This window comes from Vigna radiata, unplaced genomic scaffold (assembly GCF_000741045.1).
Source record: "Vigna radiata var. radiata cultivar VC1973A unplaced genomic scaffold, Vradiata_ver6 scaffold_83, whole genome shotgun sequence".
In the NCBI taxonomy this organism is placed as follows: domain Eukaryota; kingdom Viridiplantae; phylum Streptophyta; class Magnoliopsida; order Fabales; family Fabaceae; genus Vigna; species Vigna radiata.
The window spans coordinates 1,056,512-1,076,725 of record NW_014543268.1 but is presented as its reverse complement, the minus strand read 5'-3'; the positions used below and the strand labels follow the sequence as shown (position 1 = coordinate 1,076,725).

General features: G+C 32.3%; 2 protein-coding genes across 2 annotated transcripts; one reads left to right on the top strand and one right to left on the bottom strand.

The window, feature by feature from the left end:
- Positions 1-3,096: 3,096 nt before the first annotated feature.
- Positions 3,097-13,110, bottom strand: LOC106754160 (vacuolar protein sorting-associated protein 52 A). Its single transcript, XM_014636145.2, has 20 exons — positions 12,861-13,110; positions 12,668-12,762; positions 12,493-12,550; positions 12,304-12,399; positions 12,044-12,145; positions 11,677-11,760; positions 11,315-11,395; positions 10,559-10,702; positions 10,361-10,452; positions 10,032-10,113; positions 9,294-9,476; positions 8,527-8,642; positions 8,374-8,432; positions 6,658-6,758; positions 5,746-5,796; positions 4,748-4,927; positions 4,536-4,670; positions 4,328-4,402; positions 3,849-3,906; positions 3,097-3,768 (listed from the first exon to the last, which is right to left on the bottom strand). The coding sequence occupies exons 1-20, from the start codon at positions 12,885-12,887 to the stop codon at positions 3,464-3,466; spliced, it is 2,124 nt and encodes a 707-aa protein (XP_014491631.1). The 5' UTR covers positions 12,888-13,110; the 3' UTR covers positions 3,097-3,463.
- A 1,934-nt stretch (positions 13,111-15,044) lies between these two features.
- On the top strand, positions 15,045-19,812 carry LOC106754003 (single-stranded DNA-binding protein WHY2, mitochondrial). Its single transcript, XM_014635935.2, has 8 exons — positions 15,045-15,205; positions 15,525-15,646; positions 15,755-15,852; positions 15,950-16,042; positions 16,138-16,232; positions 16,410-16,483; positions 16,589-16,677; positions 19,386-19,812. Exons 1-8 carry the CDS (start codon positions 15,162-15,164, stop codon positions 19,500-19,502), a joined length of 732 nt encoding a protein of 243 aa, XP_014491421.1. The 5' UTR covers positions 15,045-15,161; the 3' UTR covers positions 19,503-19,812.
- The last annotated feature ends 402 nt before the right edge of the window (positions 19,813-20,214 follow it).

The window sequence follows — 20,214 nt, the reverse complement described above, 5'->3', positions numbered from 1 at the left end:
AATAATCTTAAGTCTTTTTTTTTTTTAATTTATTTAACAAGTCTTGTTTATTGTGTGTTAACAAAATAATGCAAGAAAATATATTGTTACGATGTTTCTTTCGTTAGGTGAGAAAAAAATGTAAAACTTATGAAATTTAATTCATACTTATCTAAGTCTATATTACTTATATTTAAATGTATTTATTTCAATTTTATATTTATATTTTTAGTTAAATTCATTCTCTTTGTATTAATTAGATTCTGATAGGTTAAAAAGAGCTTTAAGATTAGAAGAAAAAAAAAGTAAAATAGTTAATTTGAACTTGAGTCAGACCTAGCTAAATCAATATTAGATAGAATTGGGCTTAAATTAAGTGAAGTTATCAAATCATAATAGATTTATTAAGTTAAGTTGGTCTAAAATTAATGTCTAAATTAACCATTATTTAAGTTAAATTGAATTTATTTGAACATGACATGGATAATATTAAGATGAACTTGAAGTAAGTCATCCTTAGACAAATATTAAATTGAATTAACTTGTGATAAAGATCAAGAGTGAGATTAAACACTTAAGTTAAGTTTGATTACTTAGTCCGATATTGGATCAAGTCAACCTCGTCCTAAGTCGAGGGAACCGGTGTAACCTAAGTCGAATGAAGTAGGCATAGAACAAATCTAGTTGAGTTTACCTGTGATGAGAACAAATCAAGTCAATGCAAAGTCAGAACAAATTGAGTTAATTTAAGATAAAGACAATTTGATTCAACCAAAATCTAGGTTGAGTCGAATCAAGTCACTCTAAACCAAATATAAATTGAGTTGTATTCACCTAATTAAGTTTAGTTAAATTTAAGTAAGACAGAGACAAATTGAATCAAGTTAAATAAAATTAAATTTAGTTTTGTGTTGTATTACATTGATTCAAAATTATATCAAACTAAATAAGATTAATCCACATCAAATTTATTGGATGAATTCCATATTAAATTTAATCTTATTAACAAAGTAAATTTAACCACATCAAATTTAATTTAAAAACATATATAGTTAAAATAAATATGAAGTATAAGTTTAATATATTTTATTGAATCTTAATTAAATCTAAAACCCCGATACATAATCTCTCATGATTTTTAATTTATAACTTTTTATTCAAGTAGTTTATAAAATAAAATTCATTTAAGATAATCTTAGAATTAGAAGTACAATAATTCTATACTCTCAAAAGTTTTCATGAAAAATAGTTCCTACTTTTTAAATAACATAGAGCTTTATAGATGTTTTTTCTTATTAAACTCAATATTTCGGAGTTTAAAAAACTAATTAATCAAAAGTAAAGGAATATCCGAAAGCACAAAAAAAAATTTAAGACTACGAGAATTACTTAGATAATATCATACCTAAACAATTACTTCAGAAAAAAAAAAACTGATATTTCTGTCCCTTTTCCAGTGTCTTGTTTTCACGCCGTTTTTATTTTGGCTTTTATTGTTTTTCTTTTGAACGAAAAGCCGAGTGTTGGTGTCTGAAGGGCCGGATTTTATCTCTAGAACAAATTTACTACTATTTATGTCGAGTTGAGATGATCACGCGTCAATGAAACAAATATACACATCATTAATATTATTTTTTAAGATAACTGTTAACAAACAAATTTATGTATGATGTATGATAATTTATGATTGAATTTTATGTCGCCATTGTATATTCCTATAGAAAGTACTTTCAGAAATTATATTTAAATAATTTAGTTTAACTTCCTTAATTCTTGATTCGTTATCTGAGTTGAATTGAGATGTGGACAAAGTCACTTTCATTTTCACACACCAAGACAGTTGTTAGATCTCATTGTTTCGGTTGAGAGGTGCTGACGATGCAATCTGCACAATAGGTAGTTGATTTGTAAAAGATAATTTCATCCTCAACGCTCAAGTTAAATATGTTTCTCAATAAAATTTTAATGTTATTTTGAAAAACGATAATGATATTTAGACAACATTTTTTTGACAACATTTGAATATTGATTACGTGTCAATCTGTGATTGGTTGTAAATTATTCCATAATCAATAATAATAATCATAAACACTATTATGGAGTAATTTATGACCAATCACAGATTGACACGTAATCAATGTTTAAATGTTGTCAAAAAAATGTTATCTAAATATCATTATCCTTTGAAAAAAAAATGTCTTTATCTAGACATTAATAACATATTTATAGAGTTTATAACAATTAGATTTATTAATTAACCATTAATGTCATATAAACAATCAAACTTATTAATTGATCATTAATACTTTTAATATTCTTGTTAACTATCTATAAACTACCATTGTATTATTTAATTAGTCTTTAATTATCTAAAACAATTGTCTCGACCGATTGGTTAATAAGTTGACTCTCTGATTGGGGACCTGCATATTTCATATAATACCCTCACATTTTTAATTCACATTTCAAAGTGGGAATCTCACAGCTTGGTTCCCTTACAAACAAAACCATCTCATCACTGTTGAGTCGTACCTACCGTCCTGTAGCTCAGTAGCTCCTTCAACTAGACATGTCACAATACAGCATGCTGCACAAAAATAATCACCACGCCATCACCACGCTCGATTCTAGTAAATAATTACTCGGCGAGATAAAAGCTCCATTGCACCATTCCCATTTTACTTCATACACATGGATAGAGAGAATGTTTTCTCTTTGGCATTTACAACGTAATAACTTTCTATAACGAAACTAATCTACCCAACCACTACTGAAAGTTTTGTGAAGTTTTGTTGAGTAATATATAGGTAAATGATAAGATCTCAAGTTCACTTCCATTTGCTGATAACGAATTATTGAAAAGAAAATTTCACATACAAAGAACTAAAAAGAATACCAAAATTACAAGTTGATCAAAACATAACATTTTTGTTTTCTTAATGTAAGATGACAAATTGCAGTAGGGCCGTGCGACATATCAAAATGAAACAAGTGTTGATTTCGATTATACGGCCCCAAAAATTGCTGAAGATTAAAGCTCCTACCTACTCCGTCTTTTGATAGTGATGAAGGCAGAATAATAATAATTTCATACAGTGATACTTGCTCAATGAAACGGATACATGGATTTCACCATTATTATTACATCTAGTGTGATCAGCTTCCTATTGAGAATGCTTAAATCAAGGTTTGATAAAAAAAAAAATCTAGAAGAATTTACTCAGTATAAAAATCCACACATGAACAACTGATGCGTTTGCCATTATACAACAATGGTGAGGTTTGAACCTATATTATCTGTACTTGTGTAATTCCCAAATAGATTGCACCAAAAAGTGCCCTTATTTGGGCGTTCCGAAAGAAGCAAAGCTATCTTTCATTGACAGGGTACAAAAATGTTTTGTTTTTCTTTTTGCATAATATAAAATGGAATATCATTGATAGTGATTTAGACCCAGTACATAACAATGACATCCTGAAGAGATTAGAAAGTCCGCGAGTATTTCCTAATTTCATACATGATTGAAGATATGGAAACAAGATCCTTGTTCAATGCAGATCCACCGACGATCCTCTTAATGCAATCCGAGAGTCTTGTGTAATAGAGCAATAATTGAGTCAACGCAGCCCTTAAGATCTCCATACCGCACAAGAAGTTGCTGAAAGAAGTAATAACGTCTTTATGCATCAGCTCGATTGCAGCCTTCCACCTACTCGCAAAATCCTTCACTAGGGGCTCGACTTCGGCGACAGTTATAGGTTTATCTGGACTTGATGTTGGGTCCTCGGCTGACAAATTACACACAATCAAACCCGTATTTTTCAAAAGAGAGAACATAATCAATACGTGTCCTTGTTGTGATACTTACAAGCTTTAGACTTTACAAACTTGATCAAACCATTAAAATGTTCTTGAAGCAGTTCTTCCTACAAGGAATGAAGAGAACAGTAAGAATAACCACGAGAACAACGAAAATTATATTATATTTGTTTAGTATAATCTATCGTATACCTTCCCTTTCTTTAATATGAAAGGTTTATTAAATTTATAAGTCCTTTCTCCAATTTGGAGATCGCATAAATGGTTTTTAAACTTTTCTCACAACAAATTGAGTTCTCGTGAAATGAATGGTGACGCGACTTAGTGGGTTTGTGTTATTTGAAAGTCATTATCGCAAATTTAGGACATAAAACACTAGAAAATTCTAGGTGGGGCATAACATGTGAACATCATATGCCAAAAGAAACAAGAATGTGAATATATAGCAACAGAAAATTGATGCACTCGTATATTCCCAGAACTATGATTATATTGAAACTATATATACAGGAAATTGATTGTAGTTACCACAAATATTGTTGTATTGCTCTTCAGTAGTTCTTCAAAGTGCATTTGAATCTTTCCACCTTCAGGTCCTGCTTCCTGGAATCAAGAAAGTGGGAAAGCTTCGGTTACCAAAAGTCAGAAAACAACTTATCTGAGTATGAAAACCACATCTATTGTCTCACCCTTTCTTATTGATGCAAATATAAATAGTTATTTGACAGAATCCTACCTTCAAAACTGTAATTGTCATATCATAGTTGTTTATAAGAAACACGGTTTGTAATTTTTGTTTTGTGAAGTTCTTCGCAAGCTTGATAAGTAAGTCATCAACAGCCATTCTAAGTCGTTCCAAATTCAAATCAAGCTGCAATTGATCAGAGGATATATTATATTAGAATTTTACAGAAGAAAACTTGGTGACTATTAATCTATCATACTAACCTGACCATCTCCACATTCAGTGTTTAAGTGGATAAGAGAAGCAGTAAACTCAGCATATCGCCTCATGACATAGTGAGGATGAACATCGTCTTCCCATAATGTCTTTACATTTGCATTACGCAAGCTGTTGAGGTGCATGTCAAATACCAATTTAAATCTAGGCCACAAGGATATATTGACCTGCACAAAATAAAATTAGCTTCATCATGGGTCGATACAGAGTAAATTCTAAATGATACGCGGGCACATTATCTTTTAGCAATATTCCTTACAGCCATTAATAATGTAGTCCATCTAAATCTACTGGTAATTACCAACTATGAGCCAGTGGCATGTGAGAGAAGGATATCAGAAACCAAAAAAGTGTATATAATTAGTAGATATAAAAAAGAAAAGGGTGAGAAAGAAGTTGAATTGGGGGCTTCATAAAAAGAAAAGGGCGAGAAGGAAGTTGAATTGGGGGCTTCATAAAAAGTAAATACCCTCCACACGTTGCTTCAAATATTTGCCAATTAAAAAAAATTACATATACAAAAAAGTGATTTGCATTATGTAGCAGAAAATAAACTAGTAAGACAATATTTGCTGCATCCGGCAAATACAATCAATCTTAAAGTTTGCAAAGGCTAGGAAACAATCTATATATATTATAATAAAAATGAACATTATCGTAAATGAAAACAAAGGGAAAATGTGGTCAGAGTTGAGTTTTCCTGTCATCAACTAATGCAATCATATTTAAGAAAAAACGACCCCAGTGGGCAAGTGTCAATCACATTTTACTTTCTTTTTTACATCTATTGTTATTTTAACAAGAATAACATCCCAGTAACTCTAATGCTTAAATAGCATACGAAGCTAGACTCACATTTCAATTAGTACTAAAGCTATTCCCAAATATAGAAGTCCAATCATTTAAGTATAAGTTATATGGCTTCCCAGTTTAAACACTCTTAAGAGAAGGCTATCTTGTATAAGTCCATAAATAGAAAGCCGACCTTGTCTAAATATGAATCCAGGCATGGAATCCGTCTCCGAGACATGATGAGCTGAAATTGAAAAAGTCATAGACATTAAATATACAAGTAAAATCTCCAAGTGCACCACCATCTGCTAAAACATGAGAATACTAAAATTTATTCAGGCCATTGCTATATTTTTTAACAAAGCTTATTTCTACGTATGTTTCATGTGCTGAAATGGTTTAAGAGTGGAGAGTCATAAACATTCTCATGCTGTAGAAAAGACCATTCCAATATTATTCATTCATATGGTAGTTTCTTCTTAAATGATATTCCAAGCCCCCAAACTATCGAGTGAATCCTCTTTCAGTTTGCTTGGGGTCAAATGTTTCAAGAATTAATTTGATTTATAAATGAATACCTTTGTGTATAGTTATGATATATAACATTGATTTTATTTAGAAAACCGTTTTTTTTTTTTTGTGTAGTTGTGTACGAATATAAATCCACTCATTTTTAATAATTGAATTGATATTTTTTTGCACTTATTAATTTAGTCAGTTTAAGTAAACTGCTAACACAAAGTCAATTCGTAATTCATTTTATGATTAATGCATTCCAAACGTGGAATTTGATTTGTAAATAAATTCAAACCCTTTTTTATATAAAGAATTTCAAACATAAGCATTAATTCATAAATTAGATCTAATAAAACTATTTGTAAATTTTTTATTTGAAGCACAACCTTCCAGAATTTCAGGAGGGGGGTTAAGATTCAGAATCAGATTCCTGTAAATTGGAATAAAAATGCAAAAACAGTTAACAATCATCCACTGAGATTACATTTACTTATCCCAAAACTGTCTAATTAGCATCAGTATGGTGTTTCCTTAGGCACGTTCTTTTCAACCAGAGAAAAAATCAGAGGCTTACAAAATAAAGCATTACCTGATGCTTGTGTATTATTTGAATCATAAGCATGAGCCCAATAGCATCATAACAATTTGGAAGTACTGAATTGAAGTGCTCATCAATGACACCAAATGGACCTGAAAATACCAAAGAGCAAATCATAAGGATCTTCTTGAAAACATAATTCTAAAATGAAATGAGATTCAACACTAAAGTGATCTAGTAGTTTTTATACAAGTAAATATATACCAAAATGAATTAAACAACTGTCCTTTATATATTCAAATCATTACAAAACCACCAAAGGTCCAAGTACACGAACTGAATGAAGCCATCATGTTCTCTATAACTACTTCATCCAATTATTAGGCTGTGTATCATCTACTGATTCTTCAAACAAGGGCCTTTATCAGTCTTCTCCCCACACGCCTAAACCGTATCATATGTATGTCATTTTACCTTCTTTCCCTCACTTGATGCCACTCTAACTTTCAATACAACATGAATTTTCCTTGCCTTAACTTTTATTGTATGATCAATTATATAACGCAACATCCACATCTTTGCAACCCTTCTGCTTTTATTGGCACTTTATCACCCAAAATTAAGAACCATACAGCATGGTTGTTCTTATGATGATTGTGAAGTAATATTTTCCTTTCAGCTTAAGAGACACCTTTCAATCACAAATAAAACCCAAAACATCCCTTCATTTCATCTACCTAAGTACGAAGTCTATGATTTACATCTCTATTTCTGCATCACATTGTATGGAGATCCAATATACTTAAACTGTCTGGCTTGTGGCATGATATATCTCCAATTATTAAATGGTCATTTTCTAGCGTAGTTTTATTATATTCAAATTATAATACAGACATTTAATTCATTTTCAGCACTAAATGTTTTTTTAGGAAACAAGAAAATTCATTGATTTAGGGCTTAATTTTTCGTTCATAAAAAATCACTTTTTGGTTTTCAACGCTAAAAGTAATCAGTTATATTACACAGCTCTCATCCATGTTTCTTGATGTTCTAATACCACTTTTGAAATTATGTTTACTTATATATGACCACTGCTGGTGATACATCCCTACCTGTTTTTAAGAAGTTAATTTAGCATATTGCAACCTCTAATTTGTTATTTATACACTCTCACAGTTGTAACTTGCTAGACCCTTCTTCAGACAAGCAATAATATAATAGTAGCAATCCTCGTGTTTGTGTGTGAAAGAGAGAGAGAGAGAGACAACTCTTGGTTATTGTGAGTGAGAACATTTAACTACAATGGTTAGATTAAAATTAATAGCTCTGGTCATTTATTTAATTTCAAGTTCTAAGTGATCTTTTAAAAATCTCATACGTACTTTAATTAAAAAGAAAGAAAATCACAAGGGATTTAAAATTTAATATGTAAACCATTAATTTTAAACTAATAGTTGTAACTAAAGATTTATATAATCTTATTTCTCGTGGTAGCTTAGAGTTCTCATTTTGGACACGCTCCTTACACACATCAAAGAGACAATGAATCCAGCAGTGTTAATTTTCCTCTCAAGCACACTATACACGTACACCACATGTACAAGGAATCCAACAATGTTGATCTCCCTCTCACACTACGTATACACCATGTGACTTATGAATTCAACAATGTTCATCTCACATACAAATAAGCTAGAAGTCTTATTCTTTATTTTTTAAGTGAAGAAAACTCCTCACAATAATCAAGACGTTCCAGAAAAAAAATACCTGAAAAAATTTCATAAAATATAGATTCTTCTCCAAAGAAATCATCACAGAAATTATATCTGCAGATGAAAGAAAATAATGTCAATATGCATAACAGTAGGGACTTTATGTTATGATGATAATATAACAAGACATAGTGAACTTTTAGAGTACTCTGAAGTAGCAGTATCCATAAGCAGTTTCTGCAAGCTCCTGAACAGTTGCTCATATGGGTATTTAATGGAGCTTGCTTCAGCTATATGAGGAATTAACGCAGGTTCATCAATTTCCTGTAAAAAGTGTAACAAACGAAATGTTATCGAAAAGTCTGCAAATCAGTGCAGATTTGTTAAACAATACATCAATTTTTATTAAGCCAAACAACCCTCAATAAGGACTTAATATTACAACAAAGGAATACCAATGGTATTCAAATTGGATCAGGCTCTTGTACCATATTAGTCAGAGTGGAAATTAATGGGTGACCCAAAATAAAAAAAAAACCGATAGATTCTAATATCATGATAGAAATGGACTGAATATAACTCCAACGCAAAAGCTAGCTTAAGAAAAGAGTTTCCCAGACCTTATTAGAGTATTTTGGCATTATTCCTGGTAGATCTTAAAAACATGCTTTCCAGTATTATATGAATGTAATTGCATCAAACTATCAAAGTAACATATAACTCAGCATTATTGCTTTATAAAATCATTAATAGGTCAAAAACTCTTGAAATACAACTTGCTAAAAAGCAAACTTTCTTTCTTTTCTAACAGTTATATTTCCTGGGTTTAACTAGCCTCCATTCCTTGAAGAAACTATTAACATGAATAATAATAGAATTAGATTAAATAAACACATGGATTTTAGGCCAATCTAATCAGTGATCAAAAAGCAAAATCACAAGCAAGGATTTCCTTTTTTCTGGACAGAGTCGTACCTTCAATATATTAATCCTATCCCCAAGTGCAAATACTGCAGATCGATTCTTCAGTGGTTCCCTTGCTCTTGTGAATAGACCACTGCTTCTTGTCTCTACACCAATTAAATCATTATATGTTGCTATATCCAATTGCAATTTCTCCAATGCTTGTATATAAGCACGAAAATGAGCACTAAGAACCTGCAAACATTCAGCAGCACCATTAGTGTTTTTCTTGAAGTTATCTAACGTTATTCTGGGGTGCATTTGGAAGAGCTTTTGGGCTTGTGATAGTTGCTTATGACCTTCCTATGACCTCATTGTAGCCTTGTCCAATAAAATTTGTGGAGAAACTAATAAGAATAAGCTTATTTGGCTTGTTACTATGCCAAATCAGAGCTACCTAATGTCTTCAATGCAATCATATACATATCTCAATGTAAACCCAATTTATGAAAAATAAATGTATTTCTGATCTGCTGGGCTCGGGCTTCCTTCATTATTGAACCTAGATTTAGGTAGAATGCAAATCATACAAAAGAAGGTTTTTTCAACAGATTACAAAAGTGGCTTAGGTTACGAAATACTAAGCTTACCAAAATGTCTTGATGACTCATGGGCCATTATCTTGATGAAAATTCAATAAAGCAAACAAAAACTATGCTTTGGACTAAGACTAGAAAAAATGACAAACACCCAGAAGCAACTGGACCTTTTCTACTCCAAATACCAATATTTTCTATTTTTAACAGTTACCTTATTCATTGTATCAATGTACGCAGCACGAACTTCATTATATATTTCCTTTCCGTGTTCCTTGAGGAAGGTAACAACATACCTACACATTTATACATCCATTTGTTAGATTACCAGAGAACCAGAAGCTCTAAACAATACCACAAGTGAGTCCACAATTTAAAGGTGGTAAAGAAGTGAAGTATAGATTAGAATATTTCACAGCCTTCCAATGTTAGCAGGCAACATAAAACTTTCGTAAATGAAGGCAAGGTGGCAACCACAACCTTTGATTTAATACTTCATGGATAAAATCTTCAAGATCACCACAAACAATAAGAAAAACTTACTTGTATTTTAAAAGAACATTTTGTTGAAGTATTTGGATATTGGTTTTGGGTTTTCTCAGTGCATAAAGTTTCTGAACAATGAAATCAAACACCTACAGACGAAATTTTGTATTAGTTAATTTTTACCTAATAAATGGCCTACCAAATACAAAGAAAAATGAGCTATAAAAAAATATTATTCTTATTATTTTAGGTAACCTTTGAAACTGCTTTCTGCCTGAGCTTCTCAAGCTCAGGTTGAACATCTTTTAAAGCTTTTGAAGCTTTAACCAATGGATCTACTTCTATAAACTTCAGTTTTTTACTGAGAATCTCTAGTGTTCTCATATATTCTTCATTGACCTGAAAAGAAGTCCAAAGAGTACAAGTCTACTTAAAAGATTATATAACAATAACGTGGAAATACAATGAAAGAAATTATAAACTTAGGTACTGAGTCATCCGAATGAAAATAAAAAACATAGACAAGACAATGGAATTGAAATAAATTAACTCTACGACAAAAAATCAAAGCAAACCCAGACGATGTATCTCAGTGAAATATATTAACTATCAATCTATGCATTATATTAAAATTCAATATAATCATTGTACAATTTTTAAATGTTTCTATGGCTACCTATGTGCAGATATGTCAAAATTAACAAAGCTAATCAAGACTCAAGCTACAAGTTTCCCAAAAATATGAATAGAATTACCAAAGCTACTAAAGATATTGTGCCTGTAGCATAATAATGACAAAAGTGACCAATGATGTGAACAGTCAACGTCAAAAGTAAAACACCTGAGAGATTCTGAATTAGAATATTGTTTTTTAAGTCCTAAAAACTGAGATGGATGTAAAATGCAAACTAGTACAATACTATATAAAAATAAACATATATTTTCACACCACCAAAGGCATCTTATGCAATATTGGTAGAGAGCGTTGGGGCATGGAAAAAATATAAATACCTCTCCATCAACAAGAATATCAACCATCCTTGGAGGCACAATTATGTCCTCCACAAACTTAGCCAATTTGGATTCAGCAACCTGTTGGATGATACAAAAAAAACCTTAACACAAGTAGAGATTGATAAAAAAAGGTCTAACTTATCTGGGGTGTAAGGAGAAGAGACAAAAATGCAGAAAGGTAATGGACAAACATTATAAGATATCAAAGTGTTCATTTTGGAGAAGATTGCTTCCCCGGTCAAAAAGACTTAGTTACAAATTGGGTTTGGTTGAATTATTATTAAGAAAGGCCAAAAGGGTGTTATGATACATTAGTGAACAACTATGAAATTTATTTCGTTTAAATTAAACATTCATACCTTGCGATTCTTAAGTCTCAAACTCATATCCATAGATTTCTCCTGGAGTATTCTTATGTCTGAACTAATGGAACCAATTTCAGCCTGATAAAAATTTAAAAATAATTTCATGATCTAATATCCAATAAATACAAGAAAAAATGTACTTCAAATATTTTAGTAAGTCCTTCAGATTATTGAATGTACTGCTGTGGTTTAACATAGTTCCTGTTACATGACTACTACAGATGAATAACAGGTAAATAAGTACTAAAACATCAAGCGAATCTAATCATTCTCATGGGGAGAAAAGTCTTCATAAAAAGGACGGGAAATTGATGTCTCAAATTCAAGCTTCGAGTTAAAACTTACTTGGCCAAAAACATACCTGAAATCCACTTAGAAGAGTTTCCATCTGTGACAAAATACTATCACAATCACGAATTTGATCATGAAGAGAGACTAGATTATCACTTTCTTTAATATAATCCTGTAATAAAATGAACGATATTAAAACTAATCATCAGAACAAAAAAAGCAAAAGCATTAGCTGAGTAAAACAACGAAACTTTTATCAAATATTCACACCAACCACAAGGAATATAAAATGGAGCAGCAATTAAAACTTTCAGAAAATTGACCACAAACCTGAATTGAATCCAATTCAACTTTACGTAAATCGTTCTCTACTCCTTTCGTGTAGTCCCTAAGTTTGGTACCTTTAGAAAGTATATTAGCAACAACCTACACAAAACAAAGCAACCTAATAACTTAATACATGTCGATCCATTTCAACAGCAGTCATGCTTTGAACACAGCGACCACAAAGTGACTCACATCATTGTTCTTACACTCTTCCAGTTCCTGCTCTAGTCCTTCCAACGACATATCATCGCTGCAAGGTCAAGTTAACCGAAACACATGAATCAACTAGTAATCCAATCTTGATTCCAAAGTTTCAGGCTTCAAAGTGTACGAACTGAAACTAAACGTGGTAGAAAGCGAAGAAAACCTGCTCGGATCCTCTTCCAAAGCTAGGTCACCAACAAATGCTCCCAAATCGAACACATTCTTTTGTGCATCGCTGGTTTCGCCAATAGAGGGACTCTGCAGAGAGCGGAATAAGTAAAGGCTTAAGAGAAATGGAAATCGAAAACAGTAATTGAGTGAAACTGAAAAGTGGAATGGTTTCAGATGTAGTGCACCACTGTGACTCCGGCCACATCCGCCATTGTTGACGAGAGTGTGAAGTGTACGGAGGAACAATAACTGGATTAGAAGAAGCGCAGGTTGAGGTTCAGCAATGCATCGTCAAAACGAAATGCAGACACATCGATGGTTAGATTGAATGAGATCTGCACGGATCCACGACGAAACAACGAAACAACTAACCTTTACCGATACCAGTCCAAACAAAATGAAAGAGAATGGAATTGGGGAACCAAATGAATTAAAATTACCATATTATTTGTATGATGTATTCTTCAACTGAAAAATGTTTTCAATAGTATTAAACTTGTTTTATTTTGTTATCTATTTTATTTGGTTGATAATTGTCAGAAAAAATAATTTTTAGTTATTTGACATTTTTTATTTATATTTACTTTAAAAGAGTGATTCATATATTTATTAAATAATTATAACAATTAACATTAAACAACAAGTCTATTAATATATAAATTAAACGAGTTTATAGTAAAATTAGACAGTACATTTACTGTTTGGATAAATATTGTAATACACGTTAAAAAAAGTATATTTATACCTTCATTATAACAAAACATATTGTAGAAATCATTTCATTTATTAATTAAATGAATATAAGAATACACTTAAAAAAGGTATATTCATACACTATTCATACTCATCAAATAATAATTGTAAATTAATTTGTTTATACACTAATTATATTACTTTAACAATATATTTAGACGTTCATATACATATTAAATAAATACATTATAATACACATTAAACAATTTTATTAATTATATAGATAAGTAGGTCTTACAATATATTTAATCATCTTTAATAGACGAATATCATTTTAATACTAATTAAATTAAGTTTGTGAATACATTAATTATATTATTTGAATAACTCATATTAAATAAGCTTATTTATAAACTAATTTGTATTTTTAGGGAATCAATTTTATAATATTTACGTATCTTTTTAACTCTTAAAGAGTTTATTTATTTTTATATATATTTTATCCTATATGTTTTTACAAAGTTTAAACCAATAAATTGATTTTATTTAAAACCTAATTAAGAACTTAAAAATATTTATCATCTTTTCCATAATATATATATATTTTTTAACAAACAAACAAACCAACATTAATAGTGTATATACACAGGTTTAAAATTAGTGTGTAAAAAACAATCATACAGGTAAACATAACAAATAATAATAATAAATAGATAAAATAGCATTACTTATTTTTTTTTCAAATCATACATAAGTTCACACTATAATATAGTTATAATAAATTATAGATATTTAAATTAGTTATGATAAAACCGTTCTAATAATTGTCTGTAATTAAATAACTCTATACAACTATTTTTACGTTGTTTATATATCTACTTGAATTGTTATTTGATAAGTCATAAAACAGAATATATATATATATATATATATATATATATATTTTTTTTTTCCATTTTGAAAATAAGATATATGTATGCATCATTAAAAAACAATTTATAGACATGTATTCAAAATTATTTCATTAGATAATTGTGGTCTCTACAATAATGATAACGTGTTATAAATTTTCTAAACTAATAATAATAATAATAACAATAATAATAAAAATAAAGAATTGACTGCCATCAGATAAACTAGTACAATTATTACTGTATGTACCAAATAGTTATTACAAAATATTAGACAAATTATTAAATACTATTTTACGAGTATTAATATAATTTTAATTTTCTTTTCAAATAAATACATCAATAAATTAAAACTTAATTTTTTGTTGTTAGAATTCTAACAATTTTTATGGATTTTACAACTATAACATAAATTTTTTAAATTGATTTAAACGAGCGTTGACGCATAGAATAAGTAAAAAAAAAAAAGAATTTATATTTTAGATTAAAATACAAAAATAATATTTTGTTCAAGCACGATACACCTAAGATGGATAAATAAAGACAATAAAAAATGTGTACGAATACAAATTTATATCAATTGACCAATATAAATTAAAGATAAACTACTTTTTGGTGGATTGTGAAATTATGGCTGCAATTGCTTTGAAAAGTAGTTCAGACTAATCACAAATACACCATTACTACAAAACCTGGGCTTGGGTTTGGGCCTGGTGGACTGGGCCAGTTTTTGTAGAACGGCGTCGTTTAGGGTGAAGGTTACGGGGAGCATTTTCCAATATCAATTTGAACTGGGCATGAGCGATAAACCCCAAAATCTCGGTTGCTGGTCTCTTTTACTCAGCAAGTGAAGAAGAGGAGAAAAGAGAAAAGCTTTCCAAAATGTTCAAGCTATCGCGTGTGCTTCATCTCACCTCCACTTCTAGGTACTCTCTGTTACTACCTTGTTACTTCAACTATGTACTCACTTCTCCCTTTCTCTTCAATATCGGTTATTACTTGTACTTGCTATTCTATTGTTCTTCACAACTTCGTCTTAACACTAAATAACAAACATGAAAGTGGTCCGTCCCAGAAAAAAAAATAAGGTTTTTAAAAAAGGGCTTTGGAGAATTTTGTTGTAAATTGCTTAATGTGGTGTGAATCTGGACACGCCATACGCTAGAGGCAGCTTTCGATAATGTCAGATGAATCTTCGTAGTAACATCGATGGATGCTTTTAAATTTTACAATTTTGTGAAACAGGCATAGGCTGTTGGAAGTGTTGTCGTCTAGGAATGTTGAAGTTGGAGACTCTCTGTGGGATCGGCGTGATTTTACCCATTCAGCCGGCATTTCTACTGCTACAAATAATTATTCTGCTAAAGGCATTGCTTATACCAGTGTTTATAATTTTGCTACCTGTTGAGGCTACAGCTGAACTTACTGGGCTTTTCTTTTACTTTTTATTTTTCTGCTATGAACTTGTCTTGCAGGGTATGCCTCGGATCGTATATTTGCTCCGTATACTGTTTACAAGGGCAAAGCGGCATTCTCGTTGAGTCCTTGTCTTCCAACTTTTACTAAGTTGGATGTAAGATTGCTGTTTTCTTTTAATAATTTTATTGAATGGACACTTTGTGTGTGTATTATTGACGCATATGTCATAATTATGAACTCCACTTGTCTAGTCCGGGACTGTTGTAGTTGATCGACGTGGTTCAATGATGATGACTTTCATGCATTCTATTGGAGAACGCAAATATGACTGGGATAAGAGACAGGTAATTGTTTTTGTTATCCATTTTCATGGTTAAAGGTTACTGGGGTTTTGACCTGTTTTTTGTTTATCTCTCTCATAGTGATTATCTTTTTGTAGAAATTTGCTCTCTCAGCCACTGAAGTTGGTTCTTTGATAACTATGGGCTCTCATGATTCCTCTGAATTCTTTCATGATCCTTCAATGTTATCAAGGTTGGTTTCATGGATCTCGGATTAAGTTTTGATGGCCAACTAAATATCGTCTTAGTGAAATATAATGGGGTTGAATCAAACGTACATCATCATCAGCTTTAGTCAGATTTTCTTTTTATATTTGTATTAATCAAAGATAAATAGTGATGACTGCTTTGTGATCGTATTATGTTGCAGTAATGCTGGTCAAGTAAGGAAGAGCTTATCTATTAAGCCTAATGCAAACAGCAATGGGTACTTTGTGTCATTGAGTAAGATTAATATTTTTTTCATTAGTTTTTTCTCCTTTTTTGCTGCTTACTAAGATTGCACAATGCACCCTGTGTTCTCTCTGATTGTTGATCGTTCTTTGGCAGATGTTGTCAACAACCTGTTAAACACCAAAGACTACTTCAGTGTTCCTGTCACAACTGCTGAGTTCGCTGTAATGAAGACAGCTTGCAGTGTATGCCTTTTATCTGCTTATTTTTTCATAAATTTGCAAATTATATTATGGCTTCTATGAACTCATGAGTTTCTACTTGCAATAATTCAAAAATAAGAATAGAGATTGGAAAGGACAAAGAAACTAATTATCCTGTCATCTTGCAAGCCTAACATTCCTAATCAACACCATTCTTGTCTTGAACCTTGGTTAATACTAGAGTTGTCAACTTGATCCATAGCCCATGGACCAACCCTAGCTCACCCTTAAATAAGTCCCCTTTTGGAGAGCCCCCAATCGAGGGGGCCAAGAAAAAGCCCAGCCTCCAAAACCCCCTCTCAAGTGGGTTAGGGTCAAGGCTAAGGTGGGCTTGGCCCCACTACAAGACTTTAGTGAACTCGTAAAAATAGCACCTTCTACTTGGGCCATATATTGAGTATGACTGTCTCGGGTCGAAGGCCAAGATAGATCGACCTATGCCAAAGGTCGACTCGGACCAAGGCTTGAGAAGGGTTGACTTGGGTTGAAGGTCGAGATTGATTGGCCCAGGATGAAAGTTGATACAAACTTTCTTGGGCCAAAGATTGAGAAGGTTTGGCCCGAGCCAAAGGATGAGCCCAGACCAAAGGTAGAGACAACTCAAGATGAAGCTCGAGATGGGCCAATGGTCGAGAAATGTCGACTTGAGTTGATGGTCAGCTAAGTTGACCCCAGTTGAAATTAGGCTAAGATGGCCTCGACGAGGCCTCGACAGAAATTTGACCGAAATTTGGGCAAATTCGACTGAGTTGGCCATGACACAAATTTGGCTAAATTCGAATGAGTTGGCCATGACATAAATTTGGCCAAATTCAACCAATTTGGTCCCAATCAAAATTCCACGGAACTAGACCAAAATTTGGTCGAGTCAACCCCGACCAAAATTTGGTTGAGTTAACCCCGACCAAAATTCGGCCCTAGATGAAATTTGGCCAAATTCGGTTGAGTCGGCACTGACCAAAATTTGGCCAAATTTGACCAAGTCGGCCACTAGTGGAAATTCAGCCAAATTCGACCGAGTTGACCCTGATTGAACTTTGGCCGAATTCGTCTAAGTGTGTCCTGATCGAAATTTGGTCGAATTCATTTGAGTCTGCCTCGACCCAAATTTGGCCCCACCCTTAAACGTCGGCCGAGACAAGCCGAATCAGGTCAATGGTCGAGACGAACCGACCTAAGCCGAAGGTTAAGATTGGTGTGACCTAGGACGAAGGTCGAGACTAGTCGACCCTATCGATGACAAAGGTCGACTTAGGTTGTTTTAGATTAAAGTTCGAGACGAGTCAAGGTTGAGATGGTCCCTAGGTTGAAGGTCGACTCTTGTCGGTTTGGTTGAAAGTTTGGACAACCCTGTTCAGACTAAAAGTTGAGACGAACTGACCTGGGCGAAGGTTAAGATCGGTGCGAGCTAGGACGAAGGTCGAGGCTAGTGGACCTTGCTGAAGACGAAGGTCGACTCGGGCCGGATTGAAGTTCAAGACGAGTCAAGGTTGAGATGGTCCCTGGGTTGAAGGTCGACTCTGGTCGGTTTGGTTAAAAGTTTAGGCAAGCTTATTTAGATTGAAAGTCAAGACGGGTCGACCTATACTAAAAAGAAAGTCTATGGGTTGGTTCTGACCCACATGGGTTTTGTGGGCTTTTTGGCTCTATGGGCTTTTTAACTATGTGGGCTTTTTTGGCCCCAACCCATGTGGGTTAGGACCAAGACCTGTGGGGTGTGCCAAATTGACAGCTCTAGTTAATAGATGACAAAAATGTCTTCAATCTTGATTCATCATTTATGCCCATTAAATTTAGCACATATCTGATCCAGAATCTAGAAATTCAGAACTCATGTGAGTTTCGCTTGACATTTTTATTACCATTCTTGAATTGCCTTTTACACATATGACAACCCATTTTTGCTTTAAGGAGAGGATTCAAATAGTTTATTACATACTAATTGTTTTACTGTGAAACTGTCATGTTGGTTTCATTCATAATATACTGTTGGTAAATATAACTTAATATTAGTTTATATAAAATTGTACTAGTGATTAAACCAGTGCAAGTGGCTCATGTTTCACTAGTATAAGGATGGTTCGACCAAATACACACGCACGCACGCAAGGATGAGTTCAGATCATCTAGAGTTGGTTTAAAAACTAAAAGGATCTTGACCCTTAAAATATTAAGTTTGTTGTATAAAAATAATGTAAATAACTGTGTTGTGTAATAAAGGCCGTTAGATCCAAACTGCATGGGATGCAGTTCATTTTTGGACTGCAGAAGATCCATATCCTTTTTCCTGCAAGAAAAGAAAAACGCAATATGAGGTCAAATAATGATCATTCTACAGGTACACGACATAGAGTGTTAAAGCAAAACTAGGTTGAAGGGGTAACCATTGTGTTCCTTGATGCTTGGAAGTTCCACACTGAAAACTCAGTCAATTATAAACGTATATAGAAGCTTAGGGGAGGGAGGGAGATTATATTTGCAAGTCCCTAAATGAAAACTAAGACGGAGGCAAATCATCTCATCCCTTGCTTACATGCTGGCCTTTATAGTTTGAAACTGCTGTCACTCGGCTTAAATAATCCTTCGGGTTGAAACTTGAATTCCATGGTCATCTCTTCCTTTCTTACAACATGTATACTTTTGCACGTTCGTAAGAGTTTTTCCACTTATTAATTTGTATTATAATGCAGTTTGCATTGCCTCACATTATGGGTTGGGACCAGATAACTAATCAGCAATCCAGAGGCACAGTGGGCCTTCAACGGAAGGGTGGTTCTCAAATTTTAGATTTGGAATGGGAAAAATGAATTGCTGCAGAGGAAAATAAAATGGATCCTTGTTTATTTCGCAATTCCATTTGTATATTATCAATTTGAAGACTAGGATTGCTAGTTATCAATTTTGTATATTTGATCAGATGTGAGCAGCCTTTTGCCATTAACCATGTTATTGTGTTGTCATATAACTCGTAAAACCGCTCAGGTCTTCTGTCTGGTTTTGAAAATACTATCTGGCTGTTTGAACATCAACAGTCTGATTGCGACACGGACGAATGAGTCGTCAAGTTAAATGCTAAAAGATTTAATAGTTAGTTGATGACTGTGTCCAGTCTTTCCATATCATTGTTATTCCTGGTTAAAAAGATGCCTAACCTGTGAGCTTTTGGTATAGAAAATGTAGTTCATTTGATTGAGAAGCCTTGAGTTACAAAAAACTCTTTGACATATGTTAAGTTCTTATGGATAGAAAATTACTCTGATGTTGGTGAGTTTTGTGTATGAACTTTGTTTGATTTTTATTTTTTTTACTTGTAAGTCCTTTTTGAAGATTTAGTTTTCTACATGAAAATTTGGTTGAACTAGAAATATGTTTATTCTAACGTTTTTAAAAGATTAAAAAAGTATTCAGTATATTATTAGTTTAGATAATCCATTAACCAAATAAACTTTTATAAGAGGTTATGTTTGATATACTTAAAAAAAGTCTTTTAAGAAAGGTATAGTCTAATATACATAAAGC

Bases quoted from the DNA above. Each gene is read 5' to 3' on its own strand.
- LOC106754160 (XM_014636145.2), bottom strand. From the start codon at position 12,887: ATGGCGGATGTGGCCGGAGTCACAGTG. The intron at 11,396-11,676 runs GTATGAATGTTT...ATCATCCAACAG, and splicing joins TGAGACTTAAGAATCGCAAG to GTTGCTGAATCCAAATTGGC. The intron at 8,643-9,293 runs GTACGACTCTGT...CACTTTTTACAG, and splicing joins ATAGGATTAATATATTGAAG to GAAATTGATGAACCTGCGTT.
- LOC106754003 (XM_014635935.2), top strand. From the start codon at position 15,162: ATGTTCAAGCTATCGCGTGTGCTTCATCTCACCTCCACTTCTAG. The intron at 16,233-16,409 runs GTTGGTTTCATG...ATTATGTTGCAG, and splicing joins GATCCTTCAATGTTATCAAG to TAATGCTGGTCAAGTAAGGA. The intron at 16,484-16,588 runs GTAAGATTAATA...GTTCTTTGGCAG, and splicing joins TGGGTACTTTGTGTCATTGA to ATGTTGTCAACAACCTGTTA.